General features: G+C 38.8%; 1 protein-coding gene across 1 annotated transcript in view; it reads left to right on the top strand.

Annotated features, from left to right (window-relative positions):
- Positions 1–17,757, top strand: part of LOC136864382 (SUMO-activating enzyme subunit 1) — an 80,171-nt gene extending 62,414 nt beyond the window's left edge. The window contains exons 6-7 of the mRNA XM_068225845.1: positions 4,018–4,162; positions 16,508–17,757. Coding sequence (XP_068081946.1) covers positions 4,018–4,162; positions 16,508–16,667 — 305 coding nt within the window. The 3' untranslated portion in view covers positions 16,668–17,757. The remainder of the gene's footprint in view (positions 1–4,017; positions 4,163–16,507) is intronic.
- The last annotated feature ends 752 nt before the right edge of the window (positions 17,758–18,509 follow it).

Below are 18,509 nucleotides of genomic sequence, written 5' to 3' on the forward strand. Positions count from 1 at the left end.
CATTCTTGGTTGCCAGCGTTTTGCCCTCGTGTGCTAGGGTGGGCTCATCAGTTAGTACCTAGCACACCTACCAATACGCTGGCTAGTGCATACTGTGGAGGCCACTGCGTAGGCTACTTGCAGCCACCGGCAGTGCCAATGCACTAAGAGACTTTGTTTCATTACCAAAAATTGATGCCTGCTTGGCCATCAGATGATATATATGTTGATTCCCATAGGGAATCTGAAACATTTGTCCCAAATGAGTAAATTTATAATACCAATATAAATGGTCCGTTATTGGACATTATAAATTTTCCAGCTAACTCATTCTTGGTTGCCAGCGTTTGGCCCTCGTGTGCTAGGGTGGGCTCATCAGTTGGTACCTAGCACACCTACCAATACGCTGGCTAGTGGGTACTGTGGAGGCCACTGCGTAGGCTACTTGCAGCCACCGGCAGTGCCAATGCACTAAGAGACTTTGTCTCATTACCAAAAATTGATGCCTGCTTGGTCATCAGATGATACATATGTTGATTCCCATAGGGAATCTGAAACATTTGTCCCGAATGAGTAAATTTATATTAATTCATTTATATTAATATATATGAATTATCTATTGTATATTTTTGCATTATGTTCTCAGTAGCGGATATTAAAATTTCGTCCTGTTTGACCTCCATAGCTTTCACGGCGTTGACTGAATTTCATTCTATAGACCTGCAAATTTAGAAATTTATTATCATTAATGACATTCGTATTATAGTGTAATCTGACAATGGTATTATCAGTCTTAAAAGAAACTTGAAGGTCATGTTTCTTGAAAATATTAGCGACTTTCAAAATTTTGTTACTGTTACACGTGAATGTAATGTACTTCCTTTTACTATCGGCACTAGCTTTCTTTAAGATGGTGGCAGTTTTATTTTTCACTTTGCTGATGATTTTATTCATGTAGGTTTTGTTATAGCCATTTTTTAGAGCTATTTCATGGGTGGTATTAATCTCTTTCTTATAATTATACGTGGAGAGCAGAATATTCAAGGCTTTATGTATTAAACTTTAAAAAGAAGTTTTCTTATAAGAATTTGGTTGAAAAGAGTTCTGTTTACATTAATCGTCTGAGTGGGTTTTCTATAAATGTCATAGGTAAGACTGTTGTGATTCCTGGTGATTTTAAGTCCAAATAATTCAAAGATTTGTCCAGTTCCAATTTTATTGTAAGTTTAATGTATGGGTCTATTAGAGTTGAGAAAACCTAATGTGTTTTCAGTCTGTTTCTTTCTTGATCAATGATTGCAAATATATCGTCCCCAAATCTGTACCAGTGACAAATACCTTCGTATTTATTAAATTAAATTAAGAGGGAAGAAAAACAAATACAGATGATTAATGAATGAAGTAGATAGAAAGTGCAGGACAGCTAAGGAAGAATGGCTGAAAGGGTAGTGCAAGGATGTTGAAGGTTGTATGGTTGTAGGAAAGGTAGATGCTGCATACAGGAAAATTAAGGAAACCTTAGGAGAAAGGAAAACCAAGTGTATAAATATAAAGAGCTCAGTTAGAAAACCACTTCTAGGTAAAGAAGACAAGGCAGAAAGATGTCGGGAATATATCCAACAGTTGTATCATGGTAAAGACATAGATGATATGGTTCTGGAACAAGAAGAGGCTATTGATGCTGATGAAACGGGGGACCCAATTTTGAGGTTAGAATTCGACAGAGCTTTAAGAGACCTAAATAGGAACAAGGCACCTGGTATTGATGACATTCCGAATCACTGACAACCTTAGGAGAAACCAGCATGGTGAGGTTATTCCATTTAGTGCGTATGATGCATGAGACAGGAGAAGTGCCATCCGATTTTCAGCAGAATGTTGTTATACCTATTCCCAAGGAAGCCAGTGCTGGCAAGTGTGAAAACTACTGCATCATTAGTTTGGTATCTCATGCCTTCAAAATTTTAACACATATTATTTACAGAAGAATGGGAAGACAGTTGAAACGGAGTTGGGAGAAGATCAGTTTGGCTTCAGAAGAAATGTAGGAACATGTGGAGCTATCTTGACTTTGATCTTAGAGGATCGAATTAAGAAGGAAAAGTTCATGTACATGGCGTTTGTAGATATAGAAAAGGCATTTGATAATGTTGATTGGACCAAGCTATATGAGATTCTGAAGATGATTGGGATCAGATACCTGTATAAAAATCTGTCTGCAGTGATAAGAATCAAGGGCTTTGAAAAAGAAGCAGCAATCCAGAAAGGAGTGAGGCAAGGTTGCAGTTTGTTCCCCCTCCTTTTCAGTGATTTTATAGGTCAGACAGTAAAGGAAATCAAAGAGGAATTTGGGGGAGGCATTCACAATCAAAGGAGAGGAAATCAAAACCCTGAGATTTGCTGATGTTTCATCTGAGACTGCAGAAGATCTGGAGAAATTGCTAAATGATATGGACAGAGTCTTGGGTAGGGAGTACAAGACGAAAATAAATAAGTCCAAGACAAATGTGATGGAGTGCAGTCGAACGAAGTCAGGTGATGCAGGAAATATTAGATTAGGAAATGAATTCTTAAAAAGAAGTAGATTAATATTGTTACTTGGGTAGTAAAAGAACTAGCGATGGCAGAAGCAAGGTGGACATAAAATGCAGACTAGCACAAACAAAGAAGGCCTTTCTTAAAAAAAGAAATTTTCTCATTTTGAACATTGATTTGGGGATTAGAAAGATGTTTCGTCTGGAGTTTGGCATTGTATGGAAGTGAAACATGGCTGATAACTGGCTCAGAAAGAAAGAGAATAGAAGCTTTTGAAATGTGATGTTTCAGAAGAATGTTGAAGGTGGGATGGACGGATCAAATCACGAATGAAGAACTGCTGAATAGAGTTGTTGAGAGGAGATCGATTTGGATAAATTTTATTTTACAAAGGTAAAATTAAGTGTATCCTCTTAATTTAATACATCATATAATTACATCATTAGATGGAGTAATCAAATTCGAACATGTTTTGACTCGTTTGAGTCATCTTCAGCGAAAAGGGGGGGGGGGGGAGGGGGTTGAAATAATTTACATTATGCAAGCTAAATATGTGCTAATAAACATAATGAAGGAACAAATTTTTTAAAAAAGAGAGAGACATGACAAAAATAACAATAGCATAATATACAATATTTACATCATTATATGGAGCAAAAAACAACTCGCTGCGATAAAATTCAGTGAAAACAGTGGTTAATACAAAACATAATTGAATTTAAATGCTGTGTTAGCTGTGACATCAGACCACGTGTACAGGGTCAGCTTAGCAGGAATGTGCGTGCACACAAAACAAAGGCTGGGTTGTATTAATCCCTGTTTTCACCAAATTTTATCGCAGCAAGTTGTTTTCTGCTCCATATAATGATGTAAATATTATATATTGTGCTGTTTTTATTTTTGTCATGTCTCTCTTTTGTTTTTTCATTTGCTCCTTCATTATGTTTTTGGCACATTTTTAGCTTGTATTACGTAAATTACTTCTAACACCCCCCCCCCTTCCTTTTTTCACTGAAGATGGCTCAAACGAGTTGAAACCTGTTTGAATTTGATTACTCCATGTAATAATGGAATTATATGATGTATTGAGTTAGGAGGATACACTTAACTTTACCTTTGTAAAGTGAACACCACTGATACGAAATGATTCTAATATCTTGTAATTGGCTAAATTTGACAGAAGAAGGGATAGAATGATAGGACACATCCTAAGACACCCAGGATTTGTGCAGGTGGTATTTGAGTGAAGTGTAGGCATTAAGAACGGTAGGTGTAGAACAAGGTATGAATATGACAAGCAGATTAGAGCATAATATGTAAGATGCATCAGTTACGTAGAAATGCAAAGTTTAGCACAGGATGGTCTTGCAAGGAGGGCTGCATCAATCCAGTCTATGAACTGATTACTCAAACAACAAAGTTGTTTTGTGTGTTTATTTCAGAAAATTTAATTTGAATTGTGTTAAAATTTAGTTCATTTTTGTAAGTATTATTGTTCCTCAGTTCTCCAAAGGTTTCGGGATCTACATGGCTGTGACCCTAATCCGATTGAGCGAGAGAGGGACTTGGAACGTCTGGAAAAACTGAAAGAGGATGAACTGAAGAAACTGGGAGTGCCGTTAGATAAGCTGCCAAGCTCAATGTTCAGGTATTTATATTTTCACTGACTCTTCAGTTCGCTTATGCTGCATGTTTCATACACATCTGTTATACACATGGCATCTTTGTATGGTTTACTGTAGTTTCCACTACATTTTCCTGTGGGAAGTTTATGTACATTCTTTCTCCTGTATTTTGAAATCTTCCTGTTCTGACTTCTGTATGCATCATCTGTAAGGCAAATTCTGGTTTAATATGATTACATAAAAAAATAAAAATATTGGTAGGATAAAAATTGGCATACTTAACTGTAGTATTACTTCTCTTAAGAGGATTTATTTATGTCATGGGAACTATCTTTATCTCTCAAAAATTAGCCAACACTAGAAATTTAAGATACAGTATAACCCCTCTTTGGGGAGAGTATTTAGTTGCAGGAGCTGGACAAGGGGAAATGAAAATAATGATAACTTAGTGTCAAACTACCTTTCAGTATCCAGCAGTAAATAAAAAACTTAAAATTCATTAAAGTAAACAGTTTTCAGAATGCATATGAATACAAGTGTTAATTTCTACCTGAAAAAATATAATTTGCACAACATTGAAAACCATTTATTTATTACTACTAATACAGGGTGGTCAGATATACTTTAACTCCAGCTGCAGGGTATGGGTGAGCTCCCTGCTTGGTTGCTATGTGCACGAAGGGGATGGTGTGGCACGCCATCATATTGTTTGTTCCCTGAACCCCGCCTTTGTTTTGTGTGCACACACATTCTTGCTAGCTGACCATATACATGTGGTCTGATGTCACAGTTGTATTTCAGCTGTCCCCTAGTGTGTGTTTTTGTTTTCTTAATTCTGTTATTAATCATGAAGATTATTATGGCTAGTGTATTATCAATGCCACAAGCATGTCTTTATGAATGATTCACGTTTGCTAGGTCACTCAGCTTGCAAAGTTAAATTGGTCTATATTTTCTCCCAAATAGAGGCAAGCACTTCTTCTCATACTTCTTCTCCTCCTATGACCTTGAAGAAGTGAGCTTTAAGGAGACTGTTGGAAATTATCGATCCTTGAACCTCCTTCCATGCCTTTGCATTGTAGTTTAGGGCATCGAGTACTTTGAAAGAGGTTGACTCCTTTCCTGCCTTCATCACACTCAATGCCATCTGCACGATGCTCTTTCTATAATAGGACTTGAAGGTATGGATTATTCCCAAGTTTAAAGGCTGTAATTTCCGTGTGCACTTTGCTGCCAAGAATTCAAGCTGCACATTCCTCAATTGTAAATTCTTTGGATGTGCAGGACAACAATCAACGAAGAGAAGTATCTTCCTGTCCTATGCTCTGATCTTTGAATTAAGAGCATACATATGCCTCTCATAAAGGTCAGATGTCATGCATGCCTTTTGATTTACCAATTACCATTGAACAAAGCTTTCCAGAACCATCAGCATTTCCACTTGATATTACAGTAGGGTGAAGGTTACTGTTTTCCTCCATGACACTTTCCCCTTCAAAAGGCATTTTTGCTAGGAAGGACAGTTCGAAAAAGACCAGTTTCATCAATCTGGAAAATGTCCTTTGGTGCATACTGCTTTACTAGTTCCTTCAATCTACCCTCTTGTTTAAACATGGACACTTCCATCGTTAACAGCATTGGACTCGCCACACACAGTTTAGTGCACCACTTTATAGCAGTGTTTGAATCCGTCAGTTCATCTATTTGATGCTGAGAAGTTCTCTATGCTGAGCCTGTCAGCCACATTGCATGCTAGCGTCGCAATAAGACCGATCTGTGTCGGTGCGACGTAAAGCCACCAGCCAAAAAAAAAAAAAAAAATCAACTTTGCATGCTCTTTCATGCAACAACTTGCCACTGGCTAGAATATTCAATGCAAGTGTAGTCTGGAACTGGTTTTTCAATGTTTCCTTCTGCTCTCCATATTTACTATATGTTGCTTATATTTTTTTTGCTGTTTGGTCACTTTCATTCATTGCTTCCGTTATTGTATCTTTATTTTTTACGATCGTGATTGGCGCTTAAACTGTCCGTCATGATAGTTTTTTGAGTTGTTGCTGTTATTATTACTACCGTATTTCTCCAAATCCAAGATGACTTTTTCCTCAGAATCTCGTGTGAAATATTAAAGGTCGTCTTGCATTCCCGACCTAACAGTAATGAACACTACTGGCAGCTACCATGGTAACTATGCTGCTTTCCTTCAACACCCTGCGTGCATGCACAAATCGTTGACCATCAACGTCCTCTTCTTTATAATGCATCGCTAGATGTAGAAACTGGTTGTACAGTGCTTGTGTGTAAAGTCACTGGTTCTCAGGAAATAGTGAAAGAGAGAATAACATTCTTTTAGCCTCTACAAAAAGTTTCTCAAATCTGTAGAATGGCATCAAAGCATGTGAACCTTCGAATTCTTAGAAAGGCCATTGCTACTCACTGGCAGAGTTACATCATGTCTACTGTACCTGACGCATAGTAAAATTAACAGTTTTACAGACAGAAGGAATATTTTCGTGATGGATCGTCTTATCATAAAGACACATGGAACAGGTATTGACGGCAAATTTTTAAAAAGCTCTCGTCGATATTATGATGCCAATTTTAAGTTAATGCTTAGTAAACATGCGGAAATAAAGAATAATTGGGCAGCCACAAGAAAATACGGCATAACTAAAGCCAGTGTTCCGCGTTAGCATGAAGACAAAGATAACTTAAAAATACGCACTGGACAAAACATTCATTCAGCGGCCCACAACAAGGACGCTTTAAGGAATTCAAAGATGAAATTGTGAGGTATGTGCGCAAAAAATGCAAGGGCGGAATGGCCATACTACGACGCATCAAACTTGTTTACCTTCAACGTCTGCATCTTTATTGTACATCGTTAGCTGCTGAAGTCAGCCAAAGCCATCAAGCGAGACGTGCATCTAGCGGCAGTCAGTTGTACCTGATGGTTACTAAAAGTAACAGTTTTATAGACAGTAGGAATATGTTTGTGATGAATCATCGTATTGTAGAGACACGTGGAACAGGTATTGCTGGCAAATTTTCAACAGGTTCTCTTCGATATTATGATCCCAATTTGAAGTTAATGGTTATTAAACTCACAGAAATAAAGAATAATTGTGCAGCCAGAAGAAAATAAGGCGTAACTAAATCCATTGTTCGTCGTTGGCATGAAGACCAAGATAGTCTTAATATGCGTACTGTACAAGAAAGGCATTCATGTGATTTCACAAAGCACGTTTTAAGCCCAATTTAATTCTCTCAAGGAGAAAGTGGGGGTTGTCTTGGATTCTGAGAAATACAATATTTATTTTCCAAAAATTGTTGCTACAATATGTGAACGGCAGATGGAGAAAGAGGAAAACCCCACATACACAGAATTCCCCATGTCCATTTATTAAATATAAGTTACTGTATGTAATGAGATCTACAGGTGTTACATATTCAGTAGAACCTCGATTATTCAAAATCGGTTAATTCAAAATCCCATCTAATTCGAAGAAGCTCTCGTTCCCGGAAACATGAGATACAGTTTTGCATGTTATTTAAATTGTTTAATTCAAAATACGGATAATTCGTAATTCGAAGTACAATGTTGGCCCCATTACCGAAATTCGGACTTTTAATTCGAAACTGCCTTTACATTTTAAAACAATAGTATGTTACAGAGTAATTTCAACTCGAAATGTATCCTGCTCCGTGTCATAATAGAACGCACGTTCCGGAACGTGGAAGGGTAGCTTTCCGCACTTACACTCACTTCGGTGGGTCTACAGTGCGCTTCATGATTGCTAAGTTGAATGAAATTGGAATTCTTTTGTATTCAACCTTTTAAGGAACGCCGTAATATCACGCGACAGGCAGTGTGCGGAAAAACAGAATCCGCGAACACTGGCGATGCCGACAGTTGACGAAAAAGCGTAGCTCAGATAATAAATTCGTAGGCACCGAACAATATTGTCATTGCCGGTGAAACTGCATTGCTTTATTTTAATGCAAGCCCAAACGGTCTTATGGTTTTAAATGGGTCATAGTAGTACGTTGCAATGCACATGGGATGGAAGCGAGAAACTTTATCCCCTCGTCATAAGAAAGTTCGATAAACCACAATGTTTTAAGGATGTCGCTCACTTTCCATGCTAGTAAAAAGCATCTACAAATGAAAACAGTACAGAAATCCAAAAAATAATGCATTTGCACGGGGGGACCGGCATAATTTATCCTCTTCTTTGAATTGTGTGAGTTTTTTCTTTCGTTGCGTGATGTTATGTTTGTCAGTGATTTATCCAAGTGCATTATTTGAACGTTGTAAATGCACCTTGTTGGATACATTTTGGAAATAGTTTTTTCCATTGCATTTGAAAGGTTTAAACTATGAATCGAGGTGATTGCATGTATTAATGGGTCTTGGAATACTTTGTGACGTGGCAAGTGTTTACATTTCTGAAGTACGAGAGAAGTGCCATGGCGAGAAATCGTACAAGGATAGAGTCATAGAAAAGTTCAATTTTAAGGGCATCGGGTACTTCCTTTGTAAAAACAAGGCATCTAAAATGCGTAAAGTATAGTAATCCAATTAATAAAGCACTTGCACATGGGAGCCAGCATAGATTTCTCCTCGTCTTTGAATCTTGCTTTTTTTTTTTTCCTTTCGTTGCGTGAGGTTATTTTTTCCAGTGAGATAACCGAGTGCATTACTTGAATACTGTAAATGCACCTTCTTGGATACATTTTGGAAATAGTTCTTTTTTCATGGCATTTGAAAGGTTTTTTTTTTGCTTTACGTCGCACCGACACAGATATGTCTTATGGCGACAATGGGATAGGAAAGGCCTAGGAATTGGAGGGAAGCGGCCGTGGCCTTAATTAAGGTACAGCCCCGGCATTTGCCTGGTGTGAAAATGGGAAACCACGGAAAACCGTCTTCAGGGCTGCCGAGAGTGGGGCTCGAACCCACTATCTCCCGATTACTGGATACTGGCCGCACTTAAGCGACTACAGCTATCGAGCTCGGTTTTGAAAGGTATAAACTGTGAATCAAGGTTAACTGCATGCAGTAACGGGCCATAGAATATTTTGTAACGCGGCAAGGGTTGGTACTTCTGAATTGCGAATTGGCGGTTAATTCAAAATCACGTAATTTGAAGTCCGATTTTTGAGTCCCAGCGACTGAGAATTAACGAGGTTTTACTGTATATCATTGTACGCCTTAGCATTAATATACCGGGTGGTCCACCAGCCCCTTGCGATCCAGCTTTATGCATCCCTTCACATTTACTACAATTCTAAAACCACTGTCAGCAGCCCTGAAGATGGTTTTCCGTGGTTTCCCATTTTCACACCAGGCAAATGCTGGGGCTATACCGTAATTAAGGCCATGGCCACTTTCTTCCCACTCGTAGCCCTTTCCTGTCCCATGGTAGCCATAAGACCTATCTGCGTCGGTGCGACGTAAAGCAACCAGCAAAAAACAATTCTAAAAGACATCGGTCCCTCTCCCTAAACTGGGGTAGTATAACGTAATGTGTGTTTGCAGGTTAGAAGACAGCAGGAACCATGAGCGCCACTATTAATTCATTATGGGTACCACGAATGAACCCGTAAAACGAGTACATATACGCAGAACGTGTACTTTAAAACAGCAGGTGGACACACAGACCGGGAGCATGGTACTGTATAGGCAGGGAGGTGGGCACCGTAGGTCAAGTGTCGCAGTAGCTCACATGGCGGGGAGATATGTGATAGTGGTCATTGCTCGAGGTAGGAGGCTCGAATTCCACATAAGAATTTTTTTGACAGCCAGTTGCCTGGGATGTGGTAATGCATGTGGCAAGAAGAAATACAGTGGGCTGCATAACTTTTTGTTGATATTTTCTATAACAACCCAGTACTGTAATTTGATTTCATGGAATAATCCTGGTATTTTCTTTTTTAAATTATTTGCATTCTTCCTTATAATTTTTTTAGATTTATATGTCTGTATAATGAGAATATGGTAATTTTTCCTGCATATGTGAGCAATACATCAATAATAAAATTTTGAAGCCTTCTGCAATTATTGTATTCACAGTATGTGGATGTTCTTGGTTGAATGTTCATTAATTGCAGGGCTCTGAACTGTTGTTGAAACTTAAAATTATTGTTTGTTGTAGAGTGCAAACCCCGTTTTTTTACAAGAATTCACTCTGTTACAAACCTTACCTTGCTACTGACATACAACAATGCAAATCATCCATTAACATAAGGGCCCCATAAGACCAGAAGCCAATCCATCTTTATCCCAAATCTTGCTGTTCAATTTGGGAGTCTGGCCATCACCATTGATTGGGCCTTTGTCACTTGTGCTATATGTTACAGGATTGAAGAGAGACCCGATGTCATTTGCTAAAATTGTATGATATATCTCTTAAACATTCTTTTTGTAAGTATACACTTCTTGTAAACCCATAATTTTCTTGGTATCTTTTCTAAATATACCTTGTGGTAATTTCCATCGTGTTCAAATTCAGCATATTGATATCCACAGGATTTGTTAAGTTCTATTTATTATTATTTTTTTTTTCTTTCTGGATATCTACTACTCCTCTACTACTTCATAATCAGGGCCTGGATTTTTATGGCTCAATAAATGCCTAAAAATGACATGTAAGTTGGCCTTAAAAGAATGACCCAAAAATAGGATGGAAAATATATATGCATTCAGAGGTGCTAACCTTTGAAGTGGGTTATCGGGATTCGGTAAAATATCCTGTGCCCCCCCCCCCCCCCCCCCCCTGCACTATTTTCACTCCCAACGATATACCCGTCACTCCCACTATCCATCTCCCGTCTTTTGCTTCATCTTAATGTTCTGATTTTAAGGACTTTTCCCTGGTTGTTATAGTTTAAAAATTCATGGCTCAGTGCATATTATAAGTTAATGGAATTAACATTGTACACCAGTGTCCAAAAGTTAAGCGTAATCACTAAACTAGGCCATACCACCTAATAGGAATGTCAGACGGATTGCTGAACAAACGGAGGCTGACTCACACACCATATGTCATACAACTTGTCCACAAAAAACAGTGTCAGAAAGGTTCTGATAGCTATGGTACACCTTTGACAACAACTAACAAAACTTGGCAATGTCTTCCACAACAAATAGGGTATATGGTTACCCCTAACGGCCACACATGCTTCGCAGGGACGTGATATGCTCTCTGTCAGATGGTCCAAGAACTCTTGTGGCAGTTGATCCCATTCCTCTGAAAGGGCAATCCGAAAGTCTTGGGAAGCCCTTGGTGGAGGCTGACAGTATGCAATGCGCCTCACCAATGCATTCCAGGCATGTTCTATACGATTCAGACCCACAGACCTCGCTGGCCAGTCCATGCAATGAATGTCTTCCCATCCACCAGAGCAGCGCTGTGTGGTCAGGCATTATCGTCCATTAGGAGGAAGTCTGGACCGCACCTCTGAAGAGTCGAACATGTGGTCTCAGTACCTCATCCCTGTATCTTAGAGCATTAACCGTGTTCCTCGGACCACCCATGAAGATGTGCAGGTCCGTACGGCCATTTAACATGATGCCGCTCAACACCATGACGCCACCACCAGCATACTGGTCCTGTTCCACGATATTCCTGTGGTTGTATCGGCTACCCGGTTCTCTCCAGATTAATGTGTGACAGGAATCGTTCTGCAAACTGAAGTGGGATTCATCTGTGAAGAGCACATGCCTCCATTCATTCATGGTCCAGTTTCGATCTTGACGGCTCCACAGTAAACGGGCCAGTCTCTGTGCTGGAATGAGCGGGACGCACACCACTGGACATCGGGCAAACAGCCCTGCTGTTCTGAGACTCCGGTACACAGTTAGCCGGGAAGCGGCATCCCCTGAGGCGGCTGCAAGCTCCGCCAACAATTGTCTTGCAGGTGCACTCCGATTTTGTCAGGTGGTTAAGGCCAGATATCGGTCCTGCTGTGGGATGTTTACCCTTGGTCGATCTGGTACTGGCCTATGATTAACATCTCCTGTGTCTCGAAATCATCTCCAAAGCCTTGAAATGACACTTTGTGGCATGTTGAAGGGTACGGCAACTTCGGTTTGTGTCTGGCCTGCTTCCAGGCAGCCAAGTATTCTACCCTGCAAAACGGGGTGTAAATGGTGTCGTTGCGCCATTTTGTTGTCATGTTCACCCCGAGGCTACACTCCGCACATTATAACAGGGCAAACACGACTGTGGAAATATGGGTAATATGAGCAAAGGCGTGTCCAGTGTTTTAATTCCCTATGAAAGAGCGTTTTAACTACATTATCACCTTTAGTGTTCTCATTATTTTATGTGTGTCAATATTTGTACTTGATATAAGTTTCTTTAAGCTGAAGATGTTCCAAAATTGAATGAAACTTTTTTTTTTTTTAATTTTTAGCTAGAATTTAAGCTGACCCATGTTTGTATACGCATAAAAACTAGCTTTAAAAATAAAGTAAATATTGGATGGTGGGAATAATCCTTTGACCTTAACGGGAGACCGTACCCCATTGTGGCGGGAAGAATCAATTTTTTTATTTTTCTTATGCGTATTTTGTAGTTTACAGTCTGCTCTTTCTGAATATGTGATTATTTTCCCTGTAGTACCACTAGAAAGGGATGAAATATGTGTTTTAGTGCCGTTGGTGATGATAGTTACTCCCCCTTTTGGAAGTTGTTTCGTTCGTGGAGTTTTCCATGCGTTTATTCCTAGAAGGTGAAGGAAGTATTTCCTTATCATATGATGGCTACCTGCTTGTGGACGCAGACTTCATCTGTTTACTGTTTAGATTCATCATTATTCCGGCTTGTTTTGATTTTATTTGAAGGTTAGAGAAGTAAAGATGACGCGATCAGTTAGGCTGTTCAAGAAGCGAAGATGAGGACCTGGAAGAAAGCTAAAGTGCAGTGCAGTGATTGAAAATAAAATGTTTCTGGGGCTAGTAATGCCTCAGAGAGTGGAAATAGCGTAGTGAATAATACGGAAGACATTTCTAGATTAGATACCTCTAATGGTAACTTTTCTTCTCTTGACATCACGTTCACATCTGATCTCGGTGTAACCAGTAATTCTCCAGCAAGTGCGCCACGTAATAAAATAAGTTTACCTGAATAAAGGTATGATTTGAAGGAATCAGAGATTGGTGGACATGCTATTATAGACATTAAATTACTCTCAGCAGCTGTCTGTAGTTTTGCTCAGTGTAAACTTTGTAATAGTACCGATTGTCCGTATTGTTTCGAGGATGTTGAATAGAGATATGGACTATCCTCAAAGATAATTTTGAAATGTAAAGTTCTTGACAAAGAACACTCTTTTTATACCAGTAAGAGAGAAGAACATGGCTATGATATCGGTATTAGGTTTGTTTATAGTATGCACTCCATTGGAAAGGGGAAAGTGCAGGAGAGTTACTCTGCGCAGTGATGAATCTTCACAATGGTCCCACCAAATACCAAAAGTACAACAAATTTCTCAGTAATACTGTTAGAGAATCTGCCATGGAATCCATGAACACCGAGCGAATTGGCCATGTGGTTAAGGGCACGCAGCTGTGAGCTTGCATCCGGGAGATATTGGGTTTGAACCCCACTGTCGGCAGCCCTGAAGATGGTTTTCCGTGCTTTCCCATTTTCACACCAGGCAAATGCTGGGACTGTATCTCAGTGAAGGCCATGGCCACTTCCTTCCCATTCCTAGGCCTTTCTTATCCCATCGTCGCCATAAACCTGTCTGTGTCGGTGAGACGTAAAGCAAATTGGAAAAAAAAAAATCCATGAAGAAGGCTGTGGAAGAAGCGTTAGAAGAGAATGAGGGAAGCACAGACTCATGTGTAGTAATTGATGGAATCTGGTAATGAAGAGGCCATAAAAGTTGGAATGGTATTGTTTCTGCTACCAGCATTGACAGCGGCAAAGTGATTGATGTGGAAATACTGACAAAATACTGCCACTACTGTGACATATTGAAAGACAAGAACAAAGTAGATCTACATAAAGTTGGTGGTGGTAGTGTGGCAAATTATACTAGTGCTAGTGGTGGTATGGAGGTAGAAGGGGCAAAGGCTAAATTCATGCATTCAGAAGATCTTCACGGAGTAAGGTATACTAAATACTTGGGGATGGGGGCAGCAAAGGATATCTGACTGAGTGAATGCAAAACCGGATGGTGAAATACCAGTAGGGAAGTTGGAATGTATTGGTCATGTGCGGAGGAGGATGGGAAGGAGTCTTCTCAAGGTCCAAAATGATATGAGAGGAAAGAAGCAGTCTGATCCGAAGCCACTAGGAGGTAAAGATAGACTGACAAATAAGGAAATAGATACCCTTCTGAGCTATTACAGAATGATCATAAGAAGAAACTGTGACAGTGTTATCAAAATGCAGAAAAGTTTTAGCAATCCTGTTTCATAAGTCATCCTCTGATGAACATCCTTGCCATTTACTTTGTCTGAAGGATGAACACTCTTGGTGCAAGTATAATGTTACCAAGTTGAATGGTGACCAATATACTCACAAGCACTCTTTGCCTTATGGAGTGATAGAAGCTATCAAAACTCATATTCAGGAGTTTGAGTGAACCCTATCTCTTGAAGAAATGTCTTCACAGGAGGTCTCAAAACTCAAAACCCCAATGAGTCCTTCAAGAATGTTATCTGGAACAGGGTTTCAAAATCTGTTTTAGTTTGCATAGAAGCTTTTAGGTTAGGTGTAAATGATTAGGTGATGTTGATGATGATGATGATGATGATGATGATGATGATGATGATGCTTGTTGTTTAAAGGGGCCTAACATCTAGGTCATCGGCTCTAATGAGACGAAATATATTGACAGTTTAAAAGTCCAAAATTCATCCACTGACCAGAATTCAAGACGTGATGATGAAGAATGAATGGATGAATATGAATTTTAAATAATCAGCAGATCCAACTCACAATACTGAAAGTTTAAAAAAAATCCAAAATCGATCCACTGACTAGAGTTCAAAAAGACTACTATGAACAATGATTATAAACTTTAAACAATGAGTGGATCCAACCCACAATGCCCCACCTTCCCAGAAACTTATCTTAAAAATATAGTATTATTGACCAAGGGACTGCTTCCGAAGCACAATTCTGAATCGATGATGCTTGTTGACTAAAGGGGTCCAAAATCCCGGTCATAATGGTACTTATCGCTAGTAAAGTAGAGCCATGTTATTTCTCATGTTGCGGTACTAATCAAAAGTAGTGTAGACTCGTGGTGTTTCACACATTATGGTGCTACTCACAAGTATTGTACGTTGCACATGTAACGCAGACTTGTGGTATTTCTCACATAATGGCGTCACTCATAGGCAACGCAAATCCATGGTGTTCCTCACATAGGTGTACTAATCACGGGCGCCAGTATTCCCGTGGTGTTCCTCACATAGTGTGTAATAATCATAGGCACTGCAGACCCACGGTGTTGCTTGTATAATGGTACTAATCATAGGCAATATCCAGACCTGTGATGTTTCTCACATAATGGTACAACAGGCAGGAGATACCTTGGGTACATTCTTCATCTGCGTGCCCCACACACAGGAGGTGTATATGATTCAGTGCTATCATTCAATGGTGGTAATGAAGGAAATATGGAAGTTTTGAGAAGAATGGGCATCACAACAGTGTTATCATGAAAAGGTATTGAACTGAAATGGACAAACTTCGTGTTGAAGGCTGACAGAGAGACACAGAATATCTTGAAGGTGGCTAGGAAGAAATCTAGGAACCTGAAGAGGGCCAGACAAGAGTTGGAGGAGGAAGGTGAACAGTTTTATGGTGCAGGGATGTACTAAATGTATGCAGCATCCTTTACATCCAGTTTTCTCTGAAATGAGTATATTTTTTTTCATACCCCCTTTTCTCTGAAACTATAAATCACAATAACTTGAAATTTTGACACACATAGTAGGCCTACATATGTAATGGTGGACAATTTTTCAGAGTTGTACCTCTGAATGAGACTCAGTGATGAGGCATTAGGTTGCTCTAAATTGATGCAAAAAAAGACACTTAGGAAAAAATTAATTAAAAATATGTTTTATTCCAATATTATTAAAGATATGTCATTAGATAGCAAGGACATAAGTCTATAACTACAGCAAAAATTAAATAAATGTATTCAGTACTTTCTGAGAAAACGGTGCACCAACTTTGAAAATTTAACATGTAGGGTATAGGAGGTACGGTCTCCCCTAAAGCCAATATGGGATAAAAAATGAGATTTATAAGTTTGTAGAAAATACTGTTCTGTATTGTCTGTGTTCTTCTGTGCTTTAGAACATGAACAAATGCCATTGTTCTTTTTATTTCCAGGAGTGTATTTGCTGAAGTCAGTCCTGTATGTGCCATCATGGGTGGTGTTGTAGCACAGGAGATAATACGTGCTGTTTCACAGAATGAAAGAACTCATAACAACATGTTCTTTTTCAATCCTGAAAAAATGGTTGGGTTTGTTGAGTGCATTGGGAACTGAATTTTTATCCAAGGCCTGTCTTAAAAAATAGACATATTTCATTGGTGATTTTCCTGGATATGTGCACAGGAGATAATACGTGCTGTTTCACAGAATGAAAGAACTCATAACAACATGTTCTTTTTCAATCCTGAAAAAATGGTTGGGTTTGTTGAGTGCATTGGGAACAGAAGTTTTATCCAAGGCCTGTCTTAAAATAGACATTTCATTGGTGATTTTCCTGGATATGTTTACAAAGAGTTTGTATTTATTTTGTAAAGACATTGTATACAATACTTTAGAATTCAAAAGGTTGCAACGAGAAGGACAGTGTTTTGTCAGTGCGACCTAAAGCCAATTCTAAAAAACAAAATTAATGTATTGGTGATATTACTCTATTTAGTCCTTGACAAAGCCATGTGCATGGTGTAATTCGATATTCACCACCCCGTCTGTTTCCTAGAGAGAGGTCTTTGTACTGCAATGATAATAACTGGAGACCAAGTTATGACACCTTCCTAAAATGATATTAATTAAAATCAATGTACTTGTCAAGATAATGCTGCATACCATGTTTCCTCGCATATTAGACCCCCCTTTTTCCCCACTTTTATAGCCACAAAAAGTTGGAGGACCGAGCTTGGTAGCTGCAGTCGCTTACATGCGGCCAGTATCCAGTATTTGGGAGATTGTGGGTTCGAACCCCACTGTCGGCACTCCTGAAGGTGGTTTTCCGTGGTTTCCCATTTTCACACCAGGCAAATGCTGGGGCTGTACCTTAATTAAGGCCACGGCCGCTTCCTTCCAACTCCTAGCCCCTTCCTGCCCCATCGTCACCATAAGACCTATCTGTGTCGGTGCGGTGTAAAGCAAATAACAAAAATAAAAGTAGGAAGTGGGGTCAAATATGCGATAGCCTGATTTCTGGGTACAGGTATGTATTCTACACTATTCTTTAACTAATTAAGGATTGTGTACTGAGTCTTCCTGGCTATTTTTTTTGGAAGACGGTATTCGTAAATTTTTATAAGTAACGAAAACAATAAACGGTGAACACACAACTTAGGCCTACATATACTGTAACTATGTTGTTTTATTCACTCTTATATCACATCATTTGTTTTATTTCATTAATTTCTCTGATGAGGTTGATGTCAGGCATTCGGTCTTAACCCACGAGTGGTTGCTATATGAGATTTTAGTTTAAAAAATATTACTAAAATTTATTACGATCAACCTATTCAATACAATTGAGTTCCTAAAGTTAGGATTTACATCTTATTATACCAAAATTTGATGGGACATGTTTCGCCCGTTATAAAGGCATCATCAGCCTTTTTACACTCATACCTAAAAGACAAAAATCAGGATCCTGGTTGTTTTGGTTAAAATATAACATTGAGAATGAGTATTACAAAATGTGACATTGTTATGAGTTCTTAATTGATCATTTACAGTTAAAGCGTGTTTAAAATGTTTGCAAAGAAATGAATAATGTTGGTGTGATATTACACTGGTGATTTAAATTATTTTGTAAAATACACAACTAGTCCATATCCACATAATAATAATAATGAGGAGATCTATGGCTAAAGTTGAATCGTGAGTTGCAGTATCAATGTATGAGTGAAATTTGATTAAATGCATCCCGATTTAAATTTGGAGAAAATATTAAAATGGACCTTTAGTACCTTAATTAAGGTGATGTAGAAACTTTCTTATTGAAGACTTATGATATTAAACTATAGTATGGCGCTATGTAGGTGATGAAGTTGTTCGATCCATTAATCTCGTTGTTTACGAAGTGGGTCCACGGTCTTCATACTTTTGTTGAAGAAGTAATAAAAAGTTCACAACTGAATG

Source organism: Anabrus simplex, chromosome 2 (assembly GCF_040414725.1).
Source record: "Anabrus simplex isolate iqAnaSimp1 chromosome 2, ASM4041472v1, whole genome shotgun sequence".
In the NCBI taxonomy this organism is placed as follows: Eukaryota; Metazoa; Arthropoda; class Insecta; order Orthoptera; family Tettigoniidae; genus Anabrus; species Anabrus simplex.